Source organism: Notolabrus celidotus, chromosome 3, assembly GCF_009762535.1.
Source record: "Notolabrus celidotus isolate fNotCel1 chromosome 3, fNotCel1.pri, whole genome shotgun sequence".
Lineage (NCBI taxonomy): Eukaryota > Metazoa > Chordata > Actinopteri > Labriformes > Labridae > Notolabrus > Notolabrus celidotus.
Window position 1 is genome coordinate 10,889,894 of NC_048274.1, and position 23,765 is coordinate 10,913,658.

The 23,765-nt window shown below is 40.2% G+C and overlaps 1 protein-coding gene and 2 long non-coding RNA genes across 5 annotated transcripts; 2 read left to right on the forward strand and 1 right to left on the reverse strand.

Annotated features, from left to right (window-relative positions):
- Positions 1 to 401: 401 nt before the first annotated feature.
- On the forward strand, positions 402 to 7,774 carry LOC117809208. The gene is made up of 3 exons (XR_004630446.1): positions 402 to 437; positions 1,666 to 1,726; positions 7,670 to 7,774. It is a non-coding gene; the product is annotated as an uncharacterized LOC117809208 (long non-coding RNA).
- A 4,634-nt stretch (positions 7,775 to 12,408) lies between these two features.
- Positions 12,409 to 18,839, reverse strand: LOC117809197. Its single transcript, XR_004630445.1, has 2 exons — positions 18,651 to 18,839; positions 12,409 to 13,957 (listed from the first exon to the last, which is right to left on the reverse strand). It is a non-coding gene; the product is annotated as an uncharacterized LOC117809197 (long non-coding RNA).
- LOC117809161 (transcription factor 7-like 1-B) lies at positions 17,388 to 23,162 on the forward strand. Of its 3 annotated transcripts, none has more exons than XM_034678843.1 (8): positions 17,388 to 17,522; positions 17,607 to 17,732; positions 18,667 to 18,845; positions 18,958 to 19,038; positions 19,200 to 19,350; positions 21,383 to 21,490; positions 22,424 to 22,472; positions 22,707 to 23,162. In XM_034678843.1, the coding sequence occupies exons 1-8, from the start codon at positions 17,496 to 17,498 to the stop codon at positions 23,105 to 23,107; spliced, it is 1,122 nt and encodes a 373-aa protein (XP_034534734.1). In that variant the 5' UTR covers positions 17,388 to 17,495; the 3' UTR covers positions 23,108 to 23,162. The 3 variants fall into 3 exon arrangements, with proteins under 3 accessions (XP_034534734.1, XP_034534736.1, XP_034534735.1); XM_034678845.1 differs by having other exon boundaries at positions 18,961 to 19,038; XM_034678844.1 differs by having other exon boundaries at positions 18,670 to 18,845.
- The last annotated feature ends 603 nt before the right edge of the window (positions 23,163 to 23,765 follow it).

A 23,765-nucleotide genomic window follows, 5' to 3' on the forward strand; every position in this document is an offset into this window, starting at 1 on the left:
AGCGTGTGGTTTGGCGCCACCTATGGGTTGAGATTGTTTATTGCAACCTGCTAATTCTTGCGCCCATCTATCTCCCTTATGAGGTCTGCAGATAGCCAATGCATAAGCAAAATGAACTGTAGTTCCTCGAGTGTCCACTTGAGGCTGGCTGCAAAAGCTAAGGAATCTTTAGTGGACTGAACGTTAAAATATCCATTCCTATGCGTAAAAAATAATAATTGTGGTTTCGAAGCTCTTTTTAAAAAAAATCTGTACTAACTTTACAGAAGGTTAATTTTTATATAACTAATCCATTTTTGAAAGTATCAAGTTTAAGACCATAGATTTTACAATAAATGGATGTAGTATCCATGACATCACCCATCTGGCCCTGTTTTTGAAGCCTATCATCGGCCATTTTGCTGAACTCAAATTTACTCCGTCCGAGCACATGTGAGGTAAAGAGGCGGGCCTTTAGCCTTTTCGCAAACAGCTACAGTGTTCCCACCTGTCACTCAAGTCAGCCATGTCCTTATTTGGGCAAAACTCAAAAGTTTTATACTTTAAAAAATAACTAGTTATAAAAAAATTCCCCCAATGTGTGCCAATAGAGAAACTAGCCATTCAGACTGAAACCATTGTTTAAACCAGGCTGTAAACATGTTTACTTTTGCTGTAAAGATCGGCTTTTTTGAATGTGTGTATGTGGTTTCCAGTGTTTCTGCAGCCAGCCTCAAGTGGACACTTGATTAACTGCAGTTTATAACGCTTCCACATTGGCTTCATATTTTAAGACCAGAAGTTGCAGCTTGGCTAAGACTTGCACATTCGAGGTGTGACTTGATAGACTGGCGACAGGCTCGATGTAGCTGTTCACCAGGAGACTTGTGTCCTGCTTTGGCTTCACCTCTTTGAGGTTGATTTGAAATTAGATTGAGCCAGCATTTCTAACCATGTGACCGCCATTGTTGGGCTTCATTACACCTTTTCAGAAATCTATAAAGTCAGTGAGATAACATCCATAATTTATACAGAGAACCTACGTGACCCATGAATGATGCAAAAAGCACATTAATGTTAACGGCTAGTATTGAATTAATCAATTCCTGACTCCTGTAGAAACATGGCGATGTAACATGGTGGACTCTACGGATAAGATCCGCCCCCTCAGTTGGTACAAAGAGCTGATTTTTATTTTATGTAAAACAAGTATTCTTAATTATATTACATGTAGTGATACAAAATTAAACCACATTGAAGATCACTGTGTTAAATGTCAGCTTATAGATCCCCATATGATTTGTCCTGTTGCTGTAAATGAGAATCTATCTAAGCTGGCAGGCATACAGAAACCAATGTCTGGTTTCTAGGCATTTTTATGTCATGAAGCGTTGAGTCACGTATCAGATCTTTGCAAAAGTGAGTGTCCTAATTTGAATCACAACTTGATGTTGATGGGAATGCTATTTATAAGTAAGAAACTGTGAGGTAAATCCAAACTAACAGAAAACAGTATGTAGTTTATGTGTAGAGGAAATGAGAGACACAGTGACTGACACCACCAGCTCATGCAGAGTACAGCTGAGAGGTCCACCAGCACAGGTGTCAGACATCTCTCCCGACAGCTTCCCCTCACAGGACCTGGCGACACTAACAAGCTGTCAAAACCCTCTTTCACACTTTTAGCTCCTGGGATACCTGAAGTTTCGTCTCAGGACAGCTGCAGGATAAGTCCCCTTTCTTGTAGGTAAGGATCACACTCGAAGGTGTCATTTTTCATCCTGAAAACATCACACTCAGCAGCAAACAACCTCATAACATAATAGAGATCACAGCAAAGCCAGAGCTTTAAAACCTAACCAACATCATCCAGAAATAGAGATGCCATTGCAATGTCACTTATCTCCAGATGTCAAGGGAGCCCTCTTGTCAAAGCTCCCCTGCCTATCTCAGATGTGTTTGACGTCGTGCTAAGAAAGCAAACATAGCTGTCATTCTGTCAGAGCTGCGGTATCTCCCACAAGATGTCCGGGAAGAGCAGCTTAGTGAGTGCTCCATAAATCCATGCAACACATGTAGTCCAGATAAGAAAATTCCTGAACACATCTGATCCTCTCTCATGCACCTGGTTACAAATCAGCTCCACTTCAAACCCTCTTTAGCCTTATTGAGCTCTGAAGTGTGTGGTTGTCCAATTGAGGAGTCAATCCACGGATACTTAGTGGAAATAGATGATCATTTAAGTCTTATCGCGCAGAAACACTGGCTGTCCACTTGTTGTCTGGCGACCTCAAAGTGACAACAAGACTCAATGTATTTCAGTCTTTATGATGAGCTCTGTTCATTGGCTGCTGGCTGTTAGCTTCAGAGAGAAGACCCTCCCCTGTTGTTGGGACCACAAGAACAGGGAGGATGCATGCACATTTAAGCAACAATATCTAACTTAATACAAAATGTAAAATTCTAAAGGTACAGCCCTACCATCGATTGTTGGTAAAAGATGAAATAGGAACAAAAAGTTGTCCTTACCAGAGGGTACCAGCTTCTTAATCGTCATTGAAGTCATCAGCAGAAAGTTAAACTTTCAGAGTGACGGGTTACGGATGAAATCATAAATGACCCCAGGTAAATTAGCCAGACATCGCAGTCAGGGATTTTGACTGTGGAGTGACTCAAGTTGTATGTTCCTGCCCTCCGGAGGCACGCAGAGCAACAGTCAGAAACACTTTGACCAAATCCAGTGTGCACAGCTCCAGTCGGCCTGTCCCCTGCTCGTGTAGCCTCGTAGGGGAGATCTACAATGGCAACACAAACTGGCAGATTAGTCTCAACAGTTTAGAGTTTGCCACAATAATGATTGCCTCAGCCTTTCTGCTATTCGGCCTTGGCAAGCAAAAGAAAACTCATGAAAAAGAAACCTTATACAAACCAAGAACTATTTGTACGTCCACTTTCTCTTTACATAACTTTATTAGCTCACTACTATTGCTGATGCCACTGTTCTACACATCTACAACAGAGCCTGCGCACCAGTTCTGTCCTAAAAGTCAAAGACTGTTAAATAAAATGACGTAGTAGAGATCTTTCACCGAGGAGATGGAGTTTGAATTTGTTTTCCTCTGACAGCAAGTTACAGAAAACAGAAATGTAAGAGATTATGTGATAGAGTGTTAGAAGAAGAGGACAGGGCCTGTGTTTAGACAGGGGCATCCTGTGCTGGTAAGACGAGAAGGAACAGCTCTCGAGATCACAGCCGTGAAGAAAGAAGCCAGATGTCAAATAATATTCTGCGGGTTGTTCACAAGTGTTCAGTGTTTACACTGTTTCATGATGAATGGAAAACGTCTGACACTGCAGGTTTCTGTCTCACTGAAGTCATATGTTAAATTTGTTTTTTTAAAAGAGACACTTTTCAAACATTTGAGGGGCGATCTGTCGTTGATAAATGTAACAGGTTTCCTGCTAATCTACCAAATGATGCAAAAATGGCTGATGGAGATGTTTGTCAGGGAAACCAGAGTGAGGTTGTTGTTAATTTGAGTGTGTATCAAATCTTCATTATATATGCATCTTCTCAATATTTCAGAGAAAACAATTAGTCTTTTACTTTACTGTGTTTGTAGACAACAACTTTATTCTTAGACCAAAGCGTTTCGGCTTGTGGCCTTCATCAGGGTCATAATAAAACATACAACAGACAACATTTAAATAGGATAGGTTTAGGACTGAGAAAAAATCTGGAACATTCAATCATATGCATCCATATACATGTCAGCGAATGGTTGGGGCATGTGGTGATGTGGTTTCAGGCCAATTATAGTCCCAGGTTGAGTGTCTAATGGTCAAAACCCCATAACTACAGTGATTCACTCTCAACACTAGAAGCAATGCTGCAACAAATCCAAAAGAGTCCGTCACACTTCACCTCTGCCTGTTGACACTGTGGCAAAAATGTTAGCTTCCATCTCAGGCAGGTCTTCAGAGTCGCTGAATAATGACAGTTAGAGGGCACAGATGTGAGAGCAGCCTGAGGAGCTACTGGACCACAACCATTGTTGACTATAGGAGGGGAGCAAGATCCTGTCCTGCAATCCAGGTAATGACAGCAGAGTTGGAGACCATGGCTGTATTCGAAACGGCCTGCTACATATTACCTACTAATGTAGTAGACAGTACATACTGCGTTTGAATTTAGTACGTAGTATGACTGTTCTGTTCGAACTGTTGTGCAGCATGCAGAGCCAGGTGTCACTGGATTTCCGGTTTCGGAAAGCGGAAGTGAACAACGGCCAAGCTAGAACGAAACTGCTTCTGTAGCATTCACTAATGATTCAAAAAGTTTAGAAGTGGTTTATATGTAGTTTAATAATTTTCACAGCACCAAAAAACGGAGTTCCCCCCGTCATAAAAAAAGAAAAAAGAAAAAGCGGAATGACTGTGTGCATTATGGGAAACAGTACACGAGGGAGACTGGTCCGATGCATACTGAGAAATTTTCCTAAATCAATGCAACATCCGGGGAGTCATGGCATATTGCAGATTTTTCTCTTGTTCACATACTACATACTGAATTTTGGCCAAATCAGTACGTACTGCTAGTATAGTAGGCGGTTTCGAAAACAGCCCATCTCTGAGTTGCTGATCACTGCAAAGTTGCGTTATACTACAGGAGTAATTTTATTTCAACATTTTGCAGATAATACTTGTGGAATGGTGGCAGTATGGTGCTTCATTGTAACTGTGGGACTCAAAGAGACAGATTTTAAGAAAATGAATGATCAAATTGAAGTGGGTTGAAATGTCTATATTTCATGATTCCAACCACAGTATGGATCAAGTTACAAACACTGTGTCAGGGCTTTTGGTGCCTTAGTGTTGAAGATAGGACAGGGGATGGAGAATGAAACTGTGAATAGAGAGGGGCGATTACCAAACCAGCCTCCAGTACAGGCTGCTGCATTTGAATTGCTTATATAACCTTTAAGGAGACATTCACTATAGTTTGATGAGAAACACAAAATGTACTTAGAACTTTGAGCGCTGTTGGCCCAGTGGTTTAGGCGTGCACCCCATATACAGAGGCTGTAGTCCTTGTCACAGCGGCTGCTGGCTTTAACTCCCGGTCTCAACCCTTTGCTGCATGTCCTCCCCCGCTCTCTGCTCCCAACATTTCCTGCCTCTCTTCAGCCGTCCTGTCAAATAGGGTCAAAAATGCCTGAACATATAAGTCACTTTTGTCTGTGGACAAGAAAACTTCACAAGGCATCATTAAGCTAAAGATATAATGTTTGTTTCACTAGTTTCTATTGATCAGCAAAGGCAAACAAGCTACAACAGCCAGAGCTATTTTCTTAAGAGGCAGGCAGCAGATTCAAAAGCATGCAGAAGTCTAAAAAAGAACTCGTGGTAACATGCTGAAAATGCAAAAAGCTGATGCAAAGCCAAAAACACACAAAAACAGAAATGCAAAAGAGAAAGGCTGCAAATCCAGTCATCACAGCAGAAGCGTTCCACGCCTGTAGGGGGCGCTCAGTGAGACAGCTTTATCAGTGATGAGAAAGAGTGATGATATAAATATTTAGAACTAGTTTCTGCAGGAAAATTAAAAACAAATCTGGATGAGATACAAGTTTTCAAACTTTGAAGACAAAGTAATAGAAGGCAGAGAGGATGACAGGAGGAAACAGAGAAAAGGGACACTAAGGTCATTAATCTCGATGGCTGGTGCTCAGCAGGGTGTTTACTCCAGGGAGCGACCATTTGTTAGTGATGCAATCCTCCAAACTCCAAAAGATGACTCATCTTGGACTGAAGTAACTAAGGGGGCAAAAACATTCACACATGGTCTGGCATGGCAGCATGACGCTCCTCGGTGAGACACAAACTTAGATACAGTCAGTCAAAACTTTGATTCTGTTGGCAGTTTCTGTCTTGCAGGTGTCCTCTGTTCAAATACATCTTTCACTCTGTGTTGCCTGAGCGATATATCTGTGCAGCCTCGCAAATGTATAAACATGTGCATGCATTTGCACGTGAGCAGGATGCATGTGGAGTCTACAGTAAGCATTTGCCTAAGAGTGAGTCTACTCCCCTAAAGGAAAGCCTGTGGAGCCTGCAACGCTTTCCTCTCACCCTCCTGTCAGACGTGGCTTCTTTACGGTCTGGGGAGCAATGTGCCCTCCCGTTCCTCCTCTGCACACAAACACACACACCCCTGTGACCCAACAGGGGCAAAGGTCAGCGCAGAGCCTTCAGCTAGCACCAGAGTGCTCACTCAGGAAAGTTTCCTCGCCTTTGCTTCCCTCTCGCTGAGGTTATTAGAGGGATTTCTTGGAGCTTTGAAAACATGTTTCCTTTAGGTTTATAGTTTTCACAACATGTTATCTCATCTAATCAGGCTTTAAGTCTCTGTGGGATAGATTAAGATTGATAAGGATTGAATGGAAGTTAAGTTTTGTAAAAATGTTTAATTATTTACTGTTTATTCCAGGCATCTCAAGTGACGTTGCCTACATTTTTTTTTCTTGTTTGTTTGTTTTTTTCCATGTCCAATATTTTTCTTTTGCAGTGGTAGTTTATCTGACTGTAGATTGTGATATTTTGCATTGTTGATGATTGATTCCTCAACGATGTCATTTTTTGTGTATGTTTGTTTTGTGAGAAAATTCTAATAAAGAGAGAAAAACAAAATGTTGAATTCTCTCTCTTCTCCTCCAGAAAGATGAATCAAACACTCAGATGCATCTTGTGATAACATACTTTGATTTTTAACTGTGACCTTTGAATACCACTGTTTATATGTATATGTACTCCATCATGCAAAATGAAATATTTTCAGTGCATCATTTAGGCTTCCATGATATTTTCAATTCTACTCATATTTGCACAGAATGTTTTCCACCTTGCAGATTGTAGGAGCCGTAATCTAGTTAATCTCTTATTTGCATAGTTTGTTCATTTTCTGCATTTTTATTTTGCCTTTTAACTTCATCTGCGCCCTCCAACAAAAACAAACTCATACGCACCACAAACACTGCCAGCAAAAATCATCCGCCTCCCCACACCCAACCTGTCTGACCTCAACAACAGAACCATCATACCCAGGGCACATACTATAACACTGGACCCCCAACACTCCCTCTACTCAGTCTTCACACTACTCCCATCTGGTCGCAGATACAGAATACTGTAGGTGAGCCCGGTTTGGCAGAAGCTTTGTCCCGTTGGCCATGGCACTTCTAAATAAAATGCCAATGTAATGTGTACGGTGTGTTTATATGTGTCCGGTGTGCATATATGTGTCCGGTGTGCATATATGTGTCCGGTGTGCATATATGTGTCCTGTGTGTTCATATGTGTCCGGTGTGTATATATGTGGGATGATGTGCACCGATGTTGTGAGGCTGGGTGGATGTTTATTGTTTATTTGTGTTTTATACATGTATTCTTGTACAGACGGTGACAACAAATCTCCTTATTAAGGATAAATAAAGATCTATCTATCTATCTATCTATCTATCTATCTATCTATCTATCTATCTATCTATCTATCTATCTATCTATCTATCTATCTATCTATCTATCTATCTATCTATCTCTCTATCTATCTATCTATCTATCTATCTATCTATCTATCTATCTATCTATCTATCTATCTATCTATCATCTATCTATCTATCTATCTCCACAGGGGGTGAGGGCGCTAGTATATAAGTTGGTGAGCATGGCACAGAGGACGGAGTATGGATCACGGCGCATAGCGTCATTGACCGCAGACACCAAGTTTGACTTGAACCATAAAAGTATTGTTTTTCGTTTTATTTATTGTTTTTTGTTGCAATAAAAAAAAACTCAAGTAAATTTGAACCATCGCTCACTAGATTTTTTGATTTGTTACTGAAAGCCTGCACGCGTGTGATGCGGATGCCTGTACTCCATGTGGTGAGGACAACAAGCCATGAAGGCAAGAGAAAAGGTTACAGGAACAACCTGAATTTCACAGTATTTGCCACTTCACAGAGACAAAAAAGTAATGTTTAATTTGTGCTAATACTCTAAACATGCTAATAAAAATCAGTGTGACTTTAAATTGAAGAGTATGTACTCATTAGGTAAAGCTACTGTTGGTCATCACAGAGTGAACATCTGATCAGAGAGGGGGACTTAGAATGTCAACACTATCCCTCCAAACCAGATTTCCTCTTAGCCCCCCAACACAGATCGACGCGTGCAGTCATGATAGCGCCAGACTCATAAGCAATCGGAGGACGTAGTAGGGGCCGCCTCTTAACCAATCAGGACAGAGGATTGGAGATTAGCTCTGATTGGTCCGTCATAAAGGGAACGAGGGGAATAATAACATTGCTTGATACAAAGGCATTGGAAAACGCAGAGATTTCGCAATAGTCTCAAATTACTTCACTTACCGATGAGTACCCATGGGCATTATGACCTTTTCTCCAAACCCAGCAGAAAAAAAGTTATGTCTTTTACACCATTCCTACCAACAGCAGCTTTGAGTTGCAGGACTTCACTCTCAAATTAAGCATGTGCCTTAAAGACACGTGCACCCCATGTATACAGGCTAGAGTACTCGTTGCGGCAGCAGTGGGTCTGACTTCCAGTCCCCGCCATTTGCTGCATCTCTTCCCTCGCTCTCTGCCATCAAATAAAGGCGAAAATGCCCATAAAGTATAAAATGTAAAAGAGCACTTGCCGAAATGAAAATCACTCTTTCTCTGCACGTCTGATTGAGAGAAACAGAACTCCAACATGTCCGTGTAGCAGCTGCCTTTCTGTCTTATTTTCTGATTAAACACATTAGAAGAGGCCAACGGCAGCATTCATTTAATTATCACATTATTATTAGAGCTAGCTCATTTTGTCTGTGTGTGTTTAAATCAGATCAATCATGGAAGGAACCACAACAGGCTGAGAGACAAGAAGGGGCATTTAAGTCGAGAGTTGAATTCTGACGTTTGCTATAATGTTCGACACAGTGAACTGAAACGCCCTCATTTAGTTAATTAATGGGATTTACCCTCCAGACTCGTCATATGATGTCTGCGTACTCGATTTGCAAATTCAAGCACTGCACTTGGATATCATTTTTGTTTCCACTTTGACTTCAGCCCACATTCTGCAGCCGTGTCAGAATGAAAAAGACCCTCCACATTTTCAATTTAGAAGCGGACACTGTGAGAGATCAGTCCGTGTTACAGGTTAGAGACACAAGTGAGTGAAAGAGACACTAGATCAAAGATGGGGCTGAGAATAAAACCCCTTCCTGCGGTGGCCTTAATCCTTCAACACCTGCGATTTGAAGCACACTCCTTTGATGTTGTTTGTGCAGCTCGAGAGAGAGAGAGAGAGAGAGAGAGAGAGAGAGAGAGAGAGAGAGAGAGAGAGAGAGAGAGAGAGAGAGAGAGAGAGAGAGAGAGAGAGAGAGAGAGAGAGAGAGAGGGAGGCAGAGAGAGTAAGACTTGATGCAGAGGCACAGATAGAAAGAGAGAGAGAGAGAGAGAGATAAGGCGATGGGCAGATAACAGACTGCCCATTTAACACTGAGCTAAAGTGAATGTGAGGTAAGGTGACGGATTGGCAAATCAGCTCTCCTATTACTCTTCAATGATAGGACTCCGGTAAGGTTTACTGCTCCATTTCACTGATAAAGTACTGTATGAAAATGCTGACTGACCATCTGGTGATGTCTGGAAGCAGTAAATACATAAATTTCCAAGTCAGCATTAGTTCATAAAGACACCTTCTTCACTTCTGGACATTATTTTATCGCTCCAAGTCCCTCACAACACACCAACAAGTCCTCACGTTGTTGGGGATCATTAAAATATGTTGTTTTCCTGCTGTTGGGCTCCTCTTCCTCTTTAATGTTATTCAAGTTGCTCATTATCTTGGTTTCTCATGAGTGTGTTTCAAAGGCGGTTTAGATTTTGTCCTTGTAGCCGATTAAATTCCTCAAGCCCTCATCCGACCAGCCTTTTCCCTTTCCTCAATTTGAACACAACTAGTACAATTCCTCTTACTGTTTCATCGCACAGAGCGGCTGTGGCAAATACCAAAACAGTCCAAGGCAAACCAAAACCAGGCCACACACAGCCTGGAGGAGGAACCAAACCACAGCTCTGTAGCAGGATAGTGGAGTCACATTTGGTCTCTTACAACAGCATGAAAGAGAGCAAATGTTAGCGGTTTAAACTATACCTGAAAAAAACATCAGGCATATTAGAATTAAAAAGTTGAGAAATGCTCAGAAATTATGTCTTCTTTGACACTAAAATGAAAGAGGTTCTTGCTGTAGATCCTCATTTGACACGATTGTCATCCTCCGTAAACATTCCCACATCTTCACTATTTTTTCACATCACACAAACTAAAAAAATCAATCAGCTCAGGAAGAGAATAACCATCAGATGAATCCATAATAAAAGCAGCTGTTCGAACAAATCACAGACAGCAATAACACGACAACAATGGCAATTCAATAATCTAGGTTACCACACAATGGAGCAAAATCATACAGGACCTCTGGGAGATGGATGAGCCGGGGGCAGCCAGCTCGGCATCCACAGGCCTTTCACTGTGTCCAGCAGGAGAGAGCTGAAAGGACCAAATCAGCACAACGGCAAACAAAGAGGAGGAAGAGGAGGGATAGTGTCCTTTTTTTTTTCTACATAAATCAGATTATGTGACTTGTTCCTGGACATCCGAGGACACACGAATAAAGTGGAATAAGCTGCGTTTCATTCATAACTTAAAGTGACGAGTAACAGCAACTTCGACTATCTACTACTGAGAGCTATTTCTATATAATGCTGATGTAAAGACACGGATCAGAAGTTGGCTGATGGTTGAATAATTTTCACTAGATGTAACAGTGTCAGCACCTTAGAATGGGTATGGTCTCAGTAACTGAAAACCTTCATAGTGTTTTATTATTGGAGGAAGACTACATTTCCCTTGTGGCTCTTGCCAAAGCGTGGATTTGCAGATCTGAATACAGATCTTCTTTATAGTAGAGCTTTTCTATGTTTAAGGTTTTTTTTGTAGGATGTAGAGTGATGAGGTCATGTATCGATTTGCAGCCATATAAAATCATTAAAGGTGACATATCATGCAAAATTGACTTTTTAATGGTTCTTTACCTGAAATATGTGTCCCTGGCATGTCTACAAACCCCCCGAGAATGAAAAAAATCCATTCTGCCCCTGTTTTGATTTCTACACCTTTCTGTAAATGTGTGTGAAACGAGCCGTTTCAGACTTCCATGTTTTTGTTACGTAACAACAATATCCGGTCTGTCACGGAGACAGAGCTCGGAGCTTGTTCAGCTCATAGACTGTATAAAATAATACTGAATCCCCCCTCCGTTTTTCATTACCTGCACAAATGTGTGGTAACAAGGAGCTTAGGAGGGAGGCATTCTAGTTGTAGGCTGTCTTAATAAACACAAAGGTCGGTTTTACTCCCCACATCTGCAGATTTGAAGATCTAGTGGATGATTTTTATTTGTCATGGATAAGTGCTAGCGCTAGTTAGCATAGCTACATAGCTACATGTTCATAGCTGTAGCTGTGTACCAAGACACACGTCGACATACTGATAAATACAACAACAAGAAACACTAAATCTGTGACCAATCCTTCAGAAAGGTCCTGCTGCCTTTCTGGTAGAGGTCGGTTTTACTCCCCAGGCCTGCAAATTTGAAGATCTAGTGGATGATTTTTATTTATCATAGATACGTGCTAGCGCTAGTTAGCATAGCCACATAGCTACATGTTCGTAGCTGTGTACCAAGACACACGTCGACATACTGATAAATAAAACAACAAGAAACACTAAATCTGTGACCAATGGTTCAGAAAGGTCCTGCTGCAGGCGCCTCTCCATCAGGATCAGATTCTGGATCAGATTCAGAGGGTTGAAGTAACGCGATCTCTGAGCAGCCGTGTATATTCAGCCAACATGTAAACATTAGATCAACGTGCTGGAGAGCCGAGACCACATCCACTTCCTGAGGGGGCGTGGTCAGAGAGAAAACAGAGTGTTCTGAGGAGGACTGAAGAAGAGGGGTTTTCATGCATGTCAAAATCTGATTTCAAAGTGTTTTTTTGAGCATAAACTTTAAAGACATGTTTTGGGGACCTCTTAGATCAATATATATTGATGAAAAAAGCGTGATATGTCACCTTTAACTGTAACACGACAACAACAGAAATTTGTTACTCTAACTTATTACCATCAGTTAGCTTGCCAAGGTGATCAGGTGTTTAACACTACCCATCCTGGTGTCATGATATGTGATGAAATGTCCCTGTAGTGACTATTCTGACTGGATTTTAGTCGCTGTCTGAGTGTGGGAGAGAAGTGTTTTTGATGCGCTTCGAAAAGAGTCCGATGTCCAATCCGAGGTTATTGTTGCGTTATTTCTTGCCATTTATTGATTAAAATAAAAAAACTGGTACAGACAACTTACTTTGACGGTGCACCTTTTGTAGCATTTACCTGCCCGTTTACCTGAAGTGCCCCTTGTGGTGATTGTGCGAGTGACAAAAAACGAAAAACAACATAGGTAAAAATGGCTCATACAGTCTCAATATTCGTCAAAATGATGTTAATATTAACATGGTTTCACTCTTCAGTCCTCAAAGTGCAGTGAAGTATTTACGCGCTAGCATGAACTTTAAATCCTGTTCATAGCCTTTTTGCTCGTTTAGCTAGCAGAGCCCTGGTTGTAGAGTTTCTCCGTCTTAAACAGAAAACATACATCTTTTTGTTAGCCCTGTTTTAGTATCAACTATGAGTACAAGATTAATTAAAAACAAAATTATCTCAGGAAAAATAAAACAAAAAACATGTAGAGTTCTACACTGAAACTTCTGTGAGAGTTCAGAATAGCAACTCTGCTTTTTTTGTGGAAAATCCAACACTCAAGGAATTAAAATTCAGTATAAAGAAATAAAAAATCTTGTTGCTGACATCTCATTTTACTATTCGAGTCATTAGGAGGCATCAGTATCAGAATCAGATCCCAGGGTGGGGTGGGATTCAGACGTTACAGTTGCTCCTATACACAATAAGTGGGAACATCAAAGAATATTTATATTAATAAGTAATAAAATAAGATAGAAAAAGGAATGCAATAAAAATATTAATAATAAAAGTATGTACTGAAGTGCAGAATATTTTAGAATAAGCTATGTACCAAAGTGAGACTATTGCAAAATCAGTTTAAAATTCCTTACTGTGCCTTTAATAATCACGATTAGTATGGGTTCACCTTAAAATCACCTAATTGTTCAACAGATTAATGCAACGTGTGATTGGCTTCATGCAGCAGCTGGTTTACAACCCAAACAAACTGTGTTTCTATAGTTCAGGTTAGAGTTCTTGATGGAGTTTGCAGATGTTTAAAGTTGCACTGTCCTTTAATTTACAGTTTTAAAATTTATAGAATTAACATTTTCAAGTTGAGTATTCCATTAATTTAAATGTGTGTGAAAATCAATTTGAAGGGGATGAACAGTAGTGACATGTCAAGCACATGTATTTGGGATATTCCATCTACACCACAGCAGCAAAGATAAGATGTCATATCATCGTCACTTTAAAGGTGTGTACCTTTTTCTACAATAACTGGTCCTGGCTAGACCTTTCATTGTTCATTAATATGGAGCCTAAAAAATGACCACCGTATCTCCAGTGCATTGTTTAAATATTATCAGTACAACCGTTTTTTTCCAGCAATAGTAATCTTGATGGATCTTGTTGTCTTCTTGGAACCTCTCCCATCACTACAAGGACGATTGCTACTCTATTCAAACATTTATAATCGTGGTTCTGGTTCTCTGCGTGCCCTTAAATCAATTTGGGAGACAGAGTTAGGAGAGATGATCTCAGAGACGTTTGGGAGGAGATATTGCAGAAGGTTCACAAGTCATCCAGTCATCAAATCCGCACACTGAAAAAGACAGCACAGAACACTGACTATTTAAAATGTTGCTTTCATGAATATGAAAATGAGTGCTGTGGATTCATTTCAATAACTAACACTCTGCACCACATTTCATATGAACGTCTTTTAAAGGTATAGAAGGAAAACACTCTGAGGTTAAAGAAAGGAAAGGAGGTAATGTGGTGAACTCCAGGTAGAAGACGGGTGCTCCTGAAGAAAGAGGTGAAACTACCATAGGAGCTGTCTTCAGGCACACTAGCTTGAGTCAAGGAGAAGGTTAAAAAGCCTTTAATAGTTCAGGGTATAACGTTTTAAAAATGGTAATCAGGAAAAAGAGACGCCAACTGGTTCCGACCCTCATGGTGAAAAAAATAGAATCATGTGAGGTTAATTTATACCATCATGTGGCCAGGAGGCTGAAAAATACATCAGAAAATTGAGAGAAATATATAAAAGGTCAGAAAATACAACTACGTGTCTTTAAATTATGTCAAATAAACAGGCAATAAACATCAAGGCACTCTGAGGTTAAGAGCTGGTAAAACATCATTTCCATGCACATAAAATTCATATTTCATCAATGCAAGTGCAATCAGAGGATAAATAAAGATATTCTGTTTTTGTAAATTCATTGAACATGTTTGCTGTCAGCTGCAGAGAGATGATACATTTTGTCCCCTGTTTTCTCATGTACAACCTCAGTACATGTTCCAATAACCAGCCTCCCTCTCTCTCCACAGCCTCGCTCTGATCGGAGCGTGTTGGGGGGTTGGGGATATGAAACAGGGTGTGGCTTCCCCGTTGTCATGGAAACAGAGATATCCTTGAATTGAACCCCCCCACTCTTCAACAGCACTGAGTGGAGGAACGACGGCGTATGAAGGCGAGCTGACAAAAATATTACAAACATGCATGCAGTAAAGCTCGCCAGTGTTGTGTGTCATCACTGTCACACCAAGAGAAAGTACACACACACCGCCCACACACTCTTCACAAGGTGGAGGTCTGCTCTGTGGTTTTCAAAGCTCGCTCTGATACCTGTAGTAGCCTGGGACACGGCGTTTAACATCCACTTTAGTGACACAGTGTTTGGCTCTCAGGTTTCTCAGAGTTCAAATGAGCATGGCCCATCGCCTACACCAGCAATCTGCTGCACAGCTATTTCTTCCTTAATAGGCTGCCGCTGTTATAAAACACAAGGTTACATGCGTTACTTGGCTTTGAAACAGGAGTCAGCGGGTTCCCTGTGTGTGTCTGTGTGATAGCAATGAATGCCTGACCTGCAGACAACCCCATGAAGGATGCTTTAGAATATAAAGCAGAGGACTTGATGTCCTCCCACTGCCCAAAGTGCAGTCCGATAAGTGAGTGGCTAAAATGATTCTTTATAACTGCTTTATCTTTAAGAGACCAAATCCACATCCAACATTCTCTTCTTCTCTCTGAACAGATTCAAAAACAACTTTTTCAAGTCGGCTGTGGATCCATTAAAGGCTGAGCTATTTCATTAAACTCATTGACACATAGCTGCTGCATTATTCACTCTTATAACACTCAGCTCAACATCACAACAACACAGCAGCAGCAGCATTTAGAAAATATGGAAATGCTACTCCAGTAGAGACTCAGAGTTTTGAAAAGCAGCTGTTTATTGAAATAAAGTAGTCCTAAGAGCTTGATCAATACAGTATTTGACTTTAAATAAATAGATTGAGCGCTTATAAGCTCTGAGAAATGGATCAAGATAGAGATCACGTGTATTTGTTACAAAATATTGCCATCTGGTGGTGGAAAGGAGGACTGCAACGACAAAGCCTTTACAAATGATAATAAACAGAGGAACAAGCCAATGTGAGAAGAATGAGGCTGATTTTCTTGGCCTTCAACATCAACCTATGAAGGAAAACAGATGGAAGATTTTCGATCAAGACTGAGGGACTCTTGTGGAACTATAGTGCTCAACATCAAACACCAGGAGGGAAATCTTTGGTCTCTTATGTGGTTGTACTAATACAGTTTTTGATCTGTATCAGATGTCTGTTGCACCATTAAAGCTAGGGTTGGTAGCATAGACTGTATAAATAATGGACGTAGTATCCGTGACGTCACCCATCTGTTCCTGAGCGTTGTTTCGAAGCCAATCATCGGCGGCAGCCATATTGGTAATGCGAAATCAACCAGTCAGAGTGTGACGTAAAGAGGCGGAGTTTGAGCCTCCTAGCCAACAGCTATGTGTTCCTGTTTGTAAGTCAAGTCAGTCAAGTCCTTATTTGTGCAAAAACTCGTAATCTTAATATCTTCTGAACCATTGTGTTAGAAAGTGTGTGCCGATAGAGAAATTAGCTTCGTAGAGCCAAGCCGTTTTTTGAACCAGGCTGTAAACATGTTTATTAATGCTGCAGAGATCGTCTTCTTTGAATGGGTGTGTATGTGGTTTCTTGTGTTTCTGCAGCCAGCCTCAAGTGGATGCTCAATGAATTGTAATTTTTAACACTTCCGCATGGGCTTCATATTTTGAGAACGGAGCTTGCCGCTTGGTTGGCAGTCACGGAAAACTAGCATGAATTTGAATGTAGCATTTCTTCGGGACTCTGTCTAACTTTCTGTTTTTTTGCCCCTAAACGTTGAAGACTCTGCGTCTGGACATTAAAACAGTGAGCTCTCTGAGTGTTTTTAAAAAAGACTTACCGTTTTAATCTGGCTTTAATATTGGAGCCATTTCATTTTTGCCCTGGAGTGCATTATTACCATTATGACCATTGTTTTAGCATCATTTTTATTCAGTTAAATTGTATTCTACCTTATTATATATTTAAACAAAAAAAATTTATATCCATCTTATCTTATTTTATTGATTTCATTTCATTGCATTGATTTTATTCCATTTTCTGATTTTACATTTATTGATTTCATTGTAATGATTCTATTTTTAATCATTTAATTTTACTATCCTCTATCTTGTTTTAGTCTTGTATCGTTTTACCTATTGCTGTTGTTTTCTATCTCTGTTCTTTTTTGAAGCACTTTGGGCTGCATGCTTGAATGTATGAAAGGTGCTACTGTATATAAATAAAGAGGAGTTGAGTTCATAAGATCTGTGCACATGCAATAGATGTTGGTTTCATTATCCATGAATAACTTTCAGGAAATTATGTATTCAATCCGACTTTGCCTGGATTACCTGTAATGAAAATATAAAATCAGCTCTCTGATTTTAAATGAAACGATCAAATCTGGGAAAAGAAAACAAACACTGGCCTCAAAAGTCCAGATACTAATGAGAAAGTAAAAGGCCATCAAGATTGAATGGTAGACAAGTGATGTATTCACTGGGGTAGTAACTCCCCTTGAGCCTCTTTGGATGAGTTCAGGGGGGGCTTGATAAATTTACTCAAAGTGCTGTTTTGAAAAATAACAATCAAGCAAACAGAAACAGAGCCTTTTTAGAAAATACTCTCAGTGTTAGAACACATTTTTAAATGTTTATTTCGTACATAAACAAATACAATTCTAAAAGACGCAGGCCAGCAGGACGATCCCCAAAATGAATGCACATCAAAAGCTAATCAATGTAAGTATCAGTTAAATGAGGTTTGTAATGCCAGGATTTTTTGTAAGATTGTCTGCTAACCTCTCTCTCTCTCTCCTGCTACAGAAACTGCACACTTGGTGTCAAATAAACACTGGTCCCGCTGCAGCAGTGCCAAAAGAACCAGCACCAGCACCGACACCAGCGTCTGCATCAGCTACAGTCAGTGCACCTGCAGCTTCTCCACAACCAGTAAGGCCCCCAGTTAACATCCTATACTGGAATTTCCTATTCCATACGACTCTTTACACCTGTTTGAAACTTTGCACTAAGATAAGATATCAGTGTAAGAACCACCTTAAAGGACAAAGACACCAATTTTGACTCTGTCCTGCAGCTCCGCCTGAAAACCTCATTATATGCACATATGCAGGTTACTTAAAGGCCCTGTGAGGAGTTTTGAACTGGCTGAGAAACAGACTGAAAATGATACTGATGCCTCTTTATGACCTTCAATAGCAAACAAGACCATCAGCAGCAACACTGACACCTTCTCTGTTGTCATTTTTGATGCCTGAAACCGCTCTGAGGGGGTAGGTTTCAGACCAGATGATGGACATCTCGCTTCAGAATCAGCCTTTATTTGACTGTTTTCATGGAGAATAATCACATTGCCTGATAAAGTTGACTGTTAAAAGACAACAGGATGAGGTTTTTGTTGAAAACACTACTTTTGCATGTATAGGAGAAGAGATAAGAGGTATCACTTTGTCCACAAGGGGGTGCAAGAATCGATACAAAACAAGAGTTCCTCACAGCAGCTTTAAGTATGCTAAAGAAGAAAATTGACTGGACTGTATCAAAAACTGTCTAAAAGAAGTGATGGGATGTTTGAATACAAGTGATTTAACACAATCTGTTGTGTGTTTTAACAACTGGTTATATTAAATAATGCTATTAATGATTTTAAATCATTACTAGCCAACGTTTTAAGCCCAAAACCTGATGAGCTGATACACTGGTGAGGTCATAACCTCAAAAGTGAATAAATTAAAATGGATAGCTTATCTTTCCAAGCCAGAGTAAGCGCTGAACGTCTGTGTGAATTGAAACTGGCTCATTAAATGCTGCATGATGTATTGATCTGTTAAGCTGTTTCACATTCCTCACCTCTGCAACCCCCCAGCAGGCGTGCGTCCTTCACCCCAAAGAAACAGCTGATTCAGTGGAAATGCCGACACCTGGTGGACAGATGACACCGCTGCAGCACATCTCATTACTTGCTCGGTTTGGGCTTCTGAAAGAAGAAGAGCCAGCGGGCGTTTCTGCAGGCTTGGAGCAGAATCTGCAGCCTGCCCATGTTCTGTAAGTAACACAAACACAAATGCACAAAAACACATGAGTGATCACATCAACAGAACACACACAAACACAAACACACACCCTTTCTGTTATTGAATAATGCTTTTGTCTCTAGTAGTGAAGAAGTGTTGCACGAGGATACAAAAGAAGATTTCTCAACCTCTGCTGCTCCTCTTCCCAGCACCTCAGAGTCAAAGTAAGTGTTGCTGAAAATGTATCTCTCCATCTGAAGTCATATACATTTGTCTTGAACTTGCCTTATAAGGCATATCTTGACATTACTTCATTAAAGAAATGTTTCCTATCATGTTGGCAGAGTGATGACATGATCTCTCTCTTTGATTTTTTTACCCACAGGAAAAGAAAGCGTGAAGAAGCGCAGGATGACGACAGGCCATACATAAAGAAGCCGCCTAATGCCTTCATGATCTTTATGAACAGGCAAAGGGAAAAAGTGCCTGATGAATTAAAAGGGAAAAAGAATCAATGTGTATACCTCGGCGAGAAGGTAAGCGTGTTCAAACCATAGACTGTAAATAAAAATGGACAGCGTTGCTCCGCCTCTTCCCGTTGTACAGTTCTGAAGCCAAAAAATCCCTCTCCTGGGCGCAGCCATTGTGCAGCCAGAGCCTGTGAAGCCTTTGTCATAAGCTCCGCCCTACAGCGTAACGTCACAAGACGCTGTGTGCCCTTTGAAGCTTCGTTCTACGGCGGCTGTGAATCAAAGGAAACCCGGAAGTAAAACCCTGTTTTTAAACTCTAATAACTAACAAAAAATAAACTTTTCAGAAAAAAGAGGCCTTGGACACAAAACAGTCAAATACTATCTACATATAACCACAGCATACGGATGTGAGAAACATTCGTACAACGTGTATTTATTTTTTAAAGTTTGACTGCTCCCCCATTCAAATGAATGGGGGAGACGGATTTTTTGACCTATACTGCAGCCAGCCACCAGGGGGCAGTCACACTGCTGAAAGCCTCACCACCAGGGCCGTATCCGGCACGCTTGGTTCAAACATGATTCAGGCTTGGTTTGAAGAAAATGTAATCATTTCCACTTTATACTCTTTACAGGGATTTGTGCTTTTTCATTAATAAACTGGACTTCAAAAAACTTGAAGACCCAGATGCACTGTGATAGTTTGCACTGCAGTAATTCTGCACAGTCATTAATGCAGATCTGTGTGCATTGGGTTGTTTCATGTTTGTGCACAGCCTGTAAAAAAGTGCAAGTGTGTGTTTCTTTGTAAGTGGGGGACAGTAACAAAGTACACTGCTCAAAAAAATAAAGGGAACACTTTAACAACCCATCCTAGATCACGATTAATGAAATATTCCAGTTGAAAATCTTTATTCATTACAAAGTGGAATGTGTTGAGAACCAAATAACATAAAATTGATCAATGGAAATCAAAATCATTAACCCATGGAGGTCTGGATTCAGAATCATACTCAAAGTGGAAAATCAGATCACAGGCTGATCCAACTTTTTTCCCTTAATAAATAAAATCATAATTTAAAAACTGCATTTAATGTTTACTCTGGTTATCTTTGTCTAATATTCAACTTTTGTTGATGATCTGAAACAATTAAGTGTGAAAAATGTGCAAAAATATGAAAAATCAGGAAGGGGGCAAATACTTTTTCACAGCACTGTATACTCGAGTACTATTTTTGGGGGGGCTTATTATTTTTACTCCACTACATTTGAAAGACAAATATCATACTTTTGACTCCACTACATTTCTATCAAAGCTCTAGTTACTCACTACTTTTGCTTTGAAGTCAGCTGATGAATTTAATTTTCTGAAATCAGATCCCAAAGACCGTAAACTGTTTGTGTACTTGTGTTTGGTTTGTCTAAATGGTGTAGCCGTACCTCGGTTGAGTGTAGATCAAACGTTATTCAGATCTGTCCGTTCATTTAGTCGTGGTGATGATGGTTATAACCGAGAAGGATGATGATTCTCTACCTGAGCACCACGGCCATTTTTTAAACCCACGTTTGAGTCTTTTGAAATAAAGAATGATTCATATTGTTGTAAATCTCTAATCTGTTTAGCACACAAACTTCATTACAGCCGACAAAACATCACAATCTAACCTGAGAAAGCATGTCGAGGTCTGTAGCTAAAACACGTGTTTTGTTCCAGATGAACATTTGAAACTTGTCTGTGCTTGTAGTAACTGAGTTTATATTTCATGGTATAATTTTTAGATTTGAAATCATGTTTTCTAGATAAACAGAATGTAGCAGAATGTACACCCATGCATTCTTGACTGCACTCATGCTTTGTGAAAATACGTTTTGAGATATTTTAAAAAGTACTTTGAATACTTCAGTATTTTTAAAACAAAGTATTCCAGAGCTTTAACTCAAGTTACAACTTTCACTTGTATTGGAGTAATGTTTGACCAGGAGGATCTCTAATTTGACTTAATTACTGAAGCTGTGTATTTTGTCCACTACTGTTTAATTTTGTGTATTTGTGTGAGTGTATGTTGTCTGACAGTGTGTTGCTGTCTGTTCACAGTGGCAGTCTCTGACAGACGAACAGAGGAAGGTTTATGGAGAACTGGCCGAGGCTGAAAGACTGCTCCACAACAGACTCTACCCTGATTGGTCAAGCACTGACAACTACGTATGTGGGCAACGCGTGCACAATCTTAACTTAACAACACTACAAACATATGAAACTGGAAATGTTTCTGATGACTGAAGTGATAAGTAACTGGTGATCTTAATATCTTCTGAACTGTCGCGTTAGAACCCCCCCCCCCCCCCCCACACACACACAGACAGTGTGTACCAATAGAGAAATTAGCTACGTAGAGCCAAGCTGTTTTTTGAAACAGGCTGTAAACATGTTTATTTCTGCTGCAAAGATCGTCTTTCTTGAATTGGTGTCTATGTGGTTTCCTGTGTTTCTGCAGCCAGCCTCAAGCGGATTCTCAATGAATTGCAGTTTATAACACTTCCGCATGGGCTTCATATTTTGAGACCAGAGGTTGCCGCTTGTGTGAAACTTAAAAAAAGTCCTGCCGCTTCTTGATTCTGATTGGTCGGTTATCAGGAAGTGAGATTGATATTACAAATCCTGTACGATGTGATATTAGTGCTCTACAGTTTTTATTTCCTGAATCAGATTTGACCATTTTTAGACATAAAATAGAAACACACCGAGAATTGATCCAACAAAGCATGTCATTATCTAGTTTGAATGTAAGTCATAACTGAAATAACATTTATAAATCTGTGAATAAATAAAAATGTACAGATCTTTGACAGATCTTTGCACAGTTAAACGTCTTGAGGAAAATACAGTTCAAAGGAATCCTGCCCTTGTCACAAGATGTGAAAACAATAATCAGTTATTGTTTTTTCTAGAAAAAGTTCAAGAGCATCAAAAATGTTTTTTCCACGATCCAGTATCAGTACCTTGGTATTGGATTGTTTCATAGACTGGCCAATCATGCATTTAAGAGATGCATTGGATGTATTTTTGATACTCTATTAGTTTTTTATCAGCCACATCAAACAAAGTCATGACGTTCTGTGTTTTCCTGTTGTTTAGGGCAGGAAGAGGAAGAGGGTGAGGAAGAGAGCTCCTGCTAAACCTGAAGGTAATTACAATATTTCCATGAATTACACCAAGGATGATCAACACAGGATCAAGTTTGACCACATGGGTTCAAGTTTGATTGCTGTGGATGACAGATTTCTGGATAACATTGATTTCAAAACATACTATAAATATTTTCAATTTCAGTTTGAGAATTTTCTGAATGTTGGTTTAAAAAGCAGCATCTTGTTTTTAAAATTTAAGAAGATCGGTGGTTTTGTTTGTTTGTTCACAGTTGTTACGAGGCCACATCATCAGCAGCCATTGGTTCTGTTTCCAAAGAGGGAGGCAGGAATGACAGCCTCTCCTCAGACTCTAAAAGTGGCTGTGATCTACCCCTCCTCCAGACAAATAAACATTCTGCAGTCCTTGAACACCATCTGGGTGATGAAGCCAAACCCAGAGATGATCAGGATAAAGAAACTAAGCCCTCAGTCTGTTTATGTGCTGCTCCCACTAGTACAGACTCCCTTGGCTGCACCTGTGTGTAACCTGCCACAGGTGTTAGAGGTCATCCCTGGGCTCCTACTGCCACAAACTGCGCCTACATCATCTCATAATCAACAGAAGCAGCTGGACACTGTGGGCTGTGAAACCAGGCATTTGCAAAATCACTGTTGTTGTATGAAAAGCTAAATGTTTATGTGGATATATTGTTTTCCTTAATAAACACATTAGTTAAAAAAAAGTAGAAGCAGCTGCCCTCCTTTATTCCCCGTTTTCCTGTCATATTGTAAGTCCCTCCTCTTTGGTCTCCCTCTCAAATCCATCTATAGACTCCAACTAGTCCAGAACTCTGCTGCTTGTATCATCACAAGAACTCCGTCCATCAATCACATCACTCCCATCCTTCAGCAGCTTCACTGGCTACCAGTCAAAACTTGCATCAATTTCAAGATCCTAATCCTCACCTTTAAGGCCACAATAACCTCGCTCCTCCATACCTCTCTGAACTTCTGCACATCAACAACACACCCACCTGCTCTCTGAGGTCTTCTTCTTCCATTCACCTCACTACACCACCCACCCGCTTAACCACCATGGGGTCCAGAGCCTTCAGCCGGTCTGCCCCCCGCCTCTGGAACTCCCTCCCACCAGACATCCATAACATCAACTCTCTTTCCATTTTTAAATCACATCTCAAAACACATATTTTTAAACTGTCATATTCACTCTGATTACACCTCTTCACTGCACTTCATCTAATTCTGTTAATTTTATTTTCATTTATTAGTTACACTGTGTCATGCCATGTCGATTTTATCTGACTAATTCTTATATTGTTCTTTTTTAA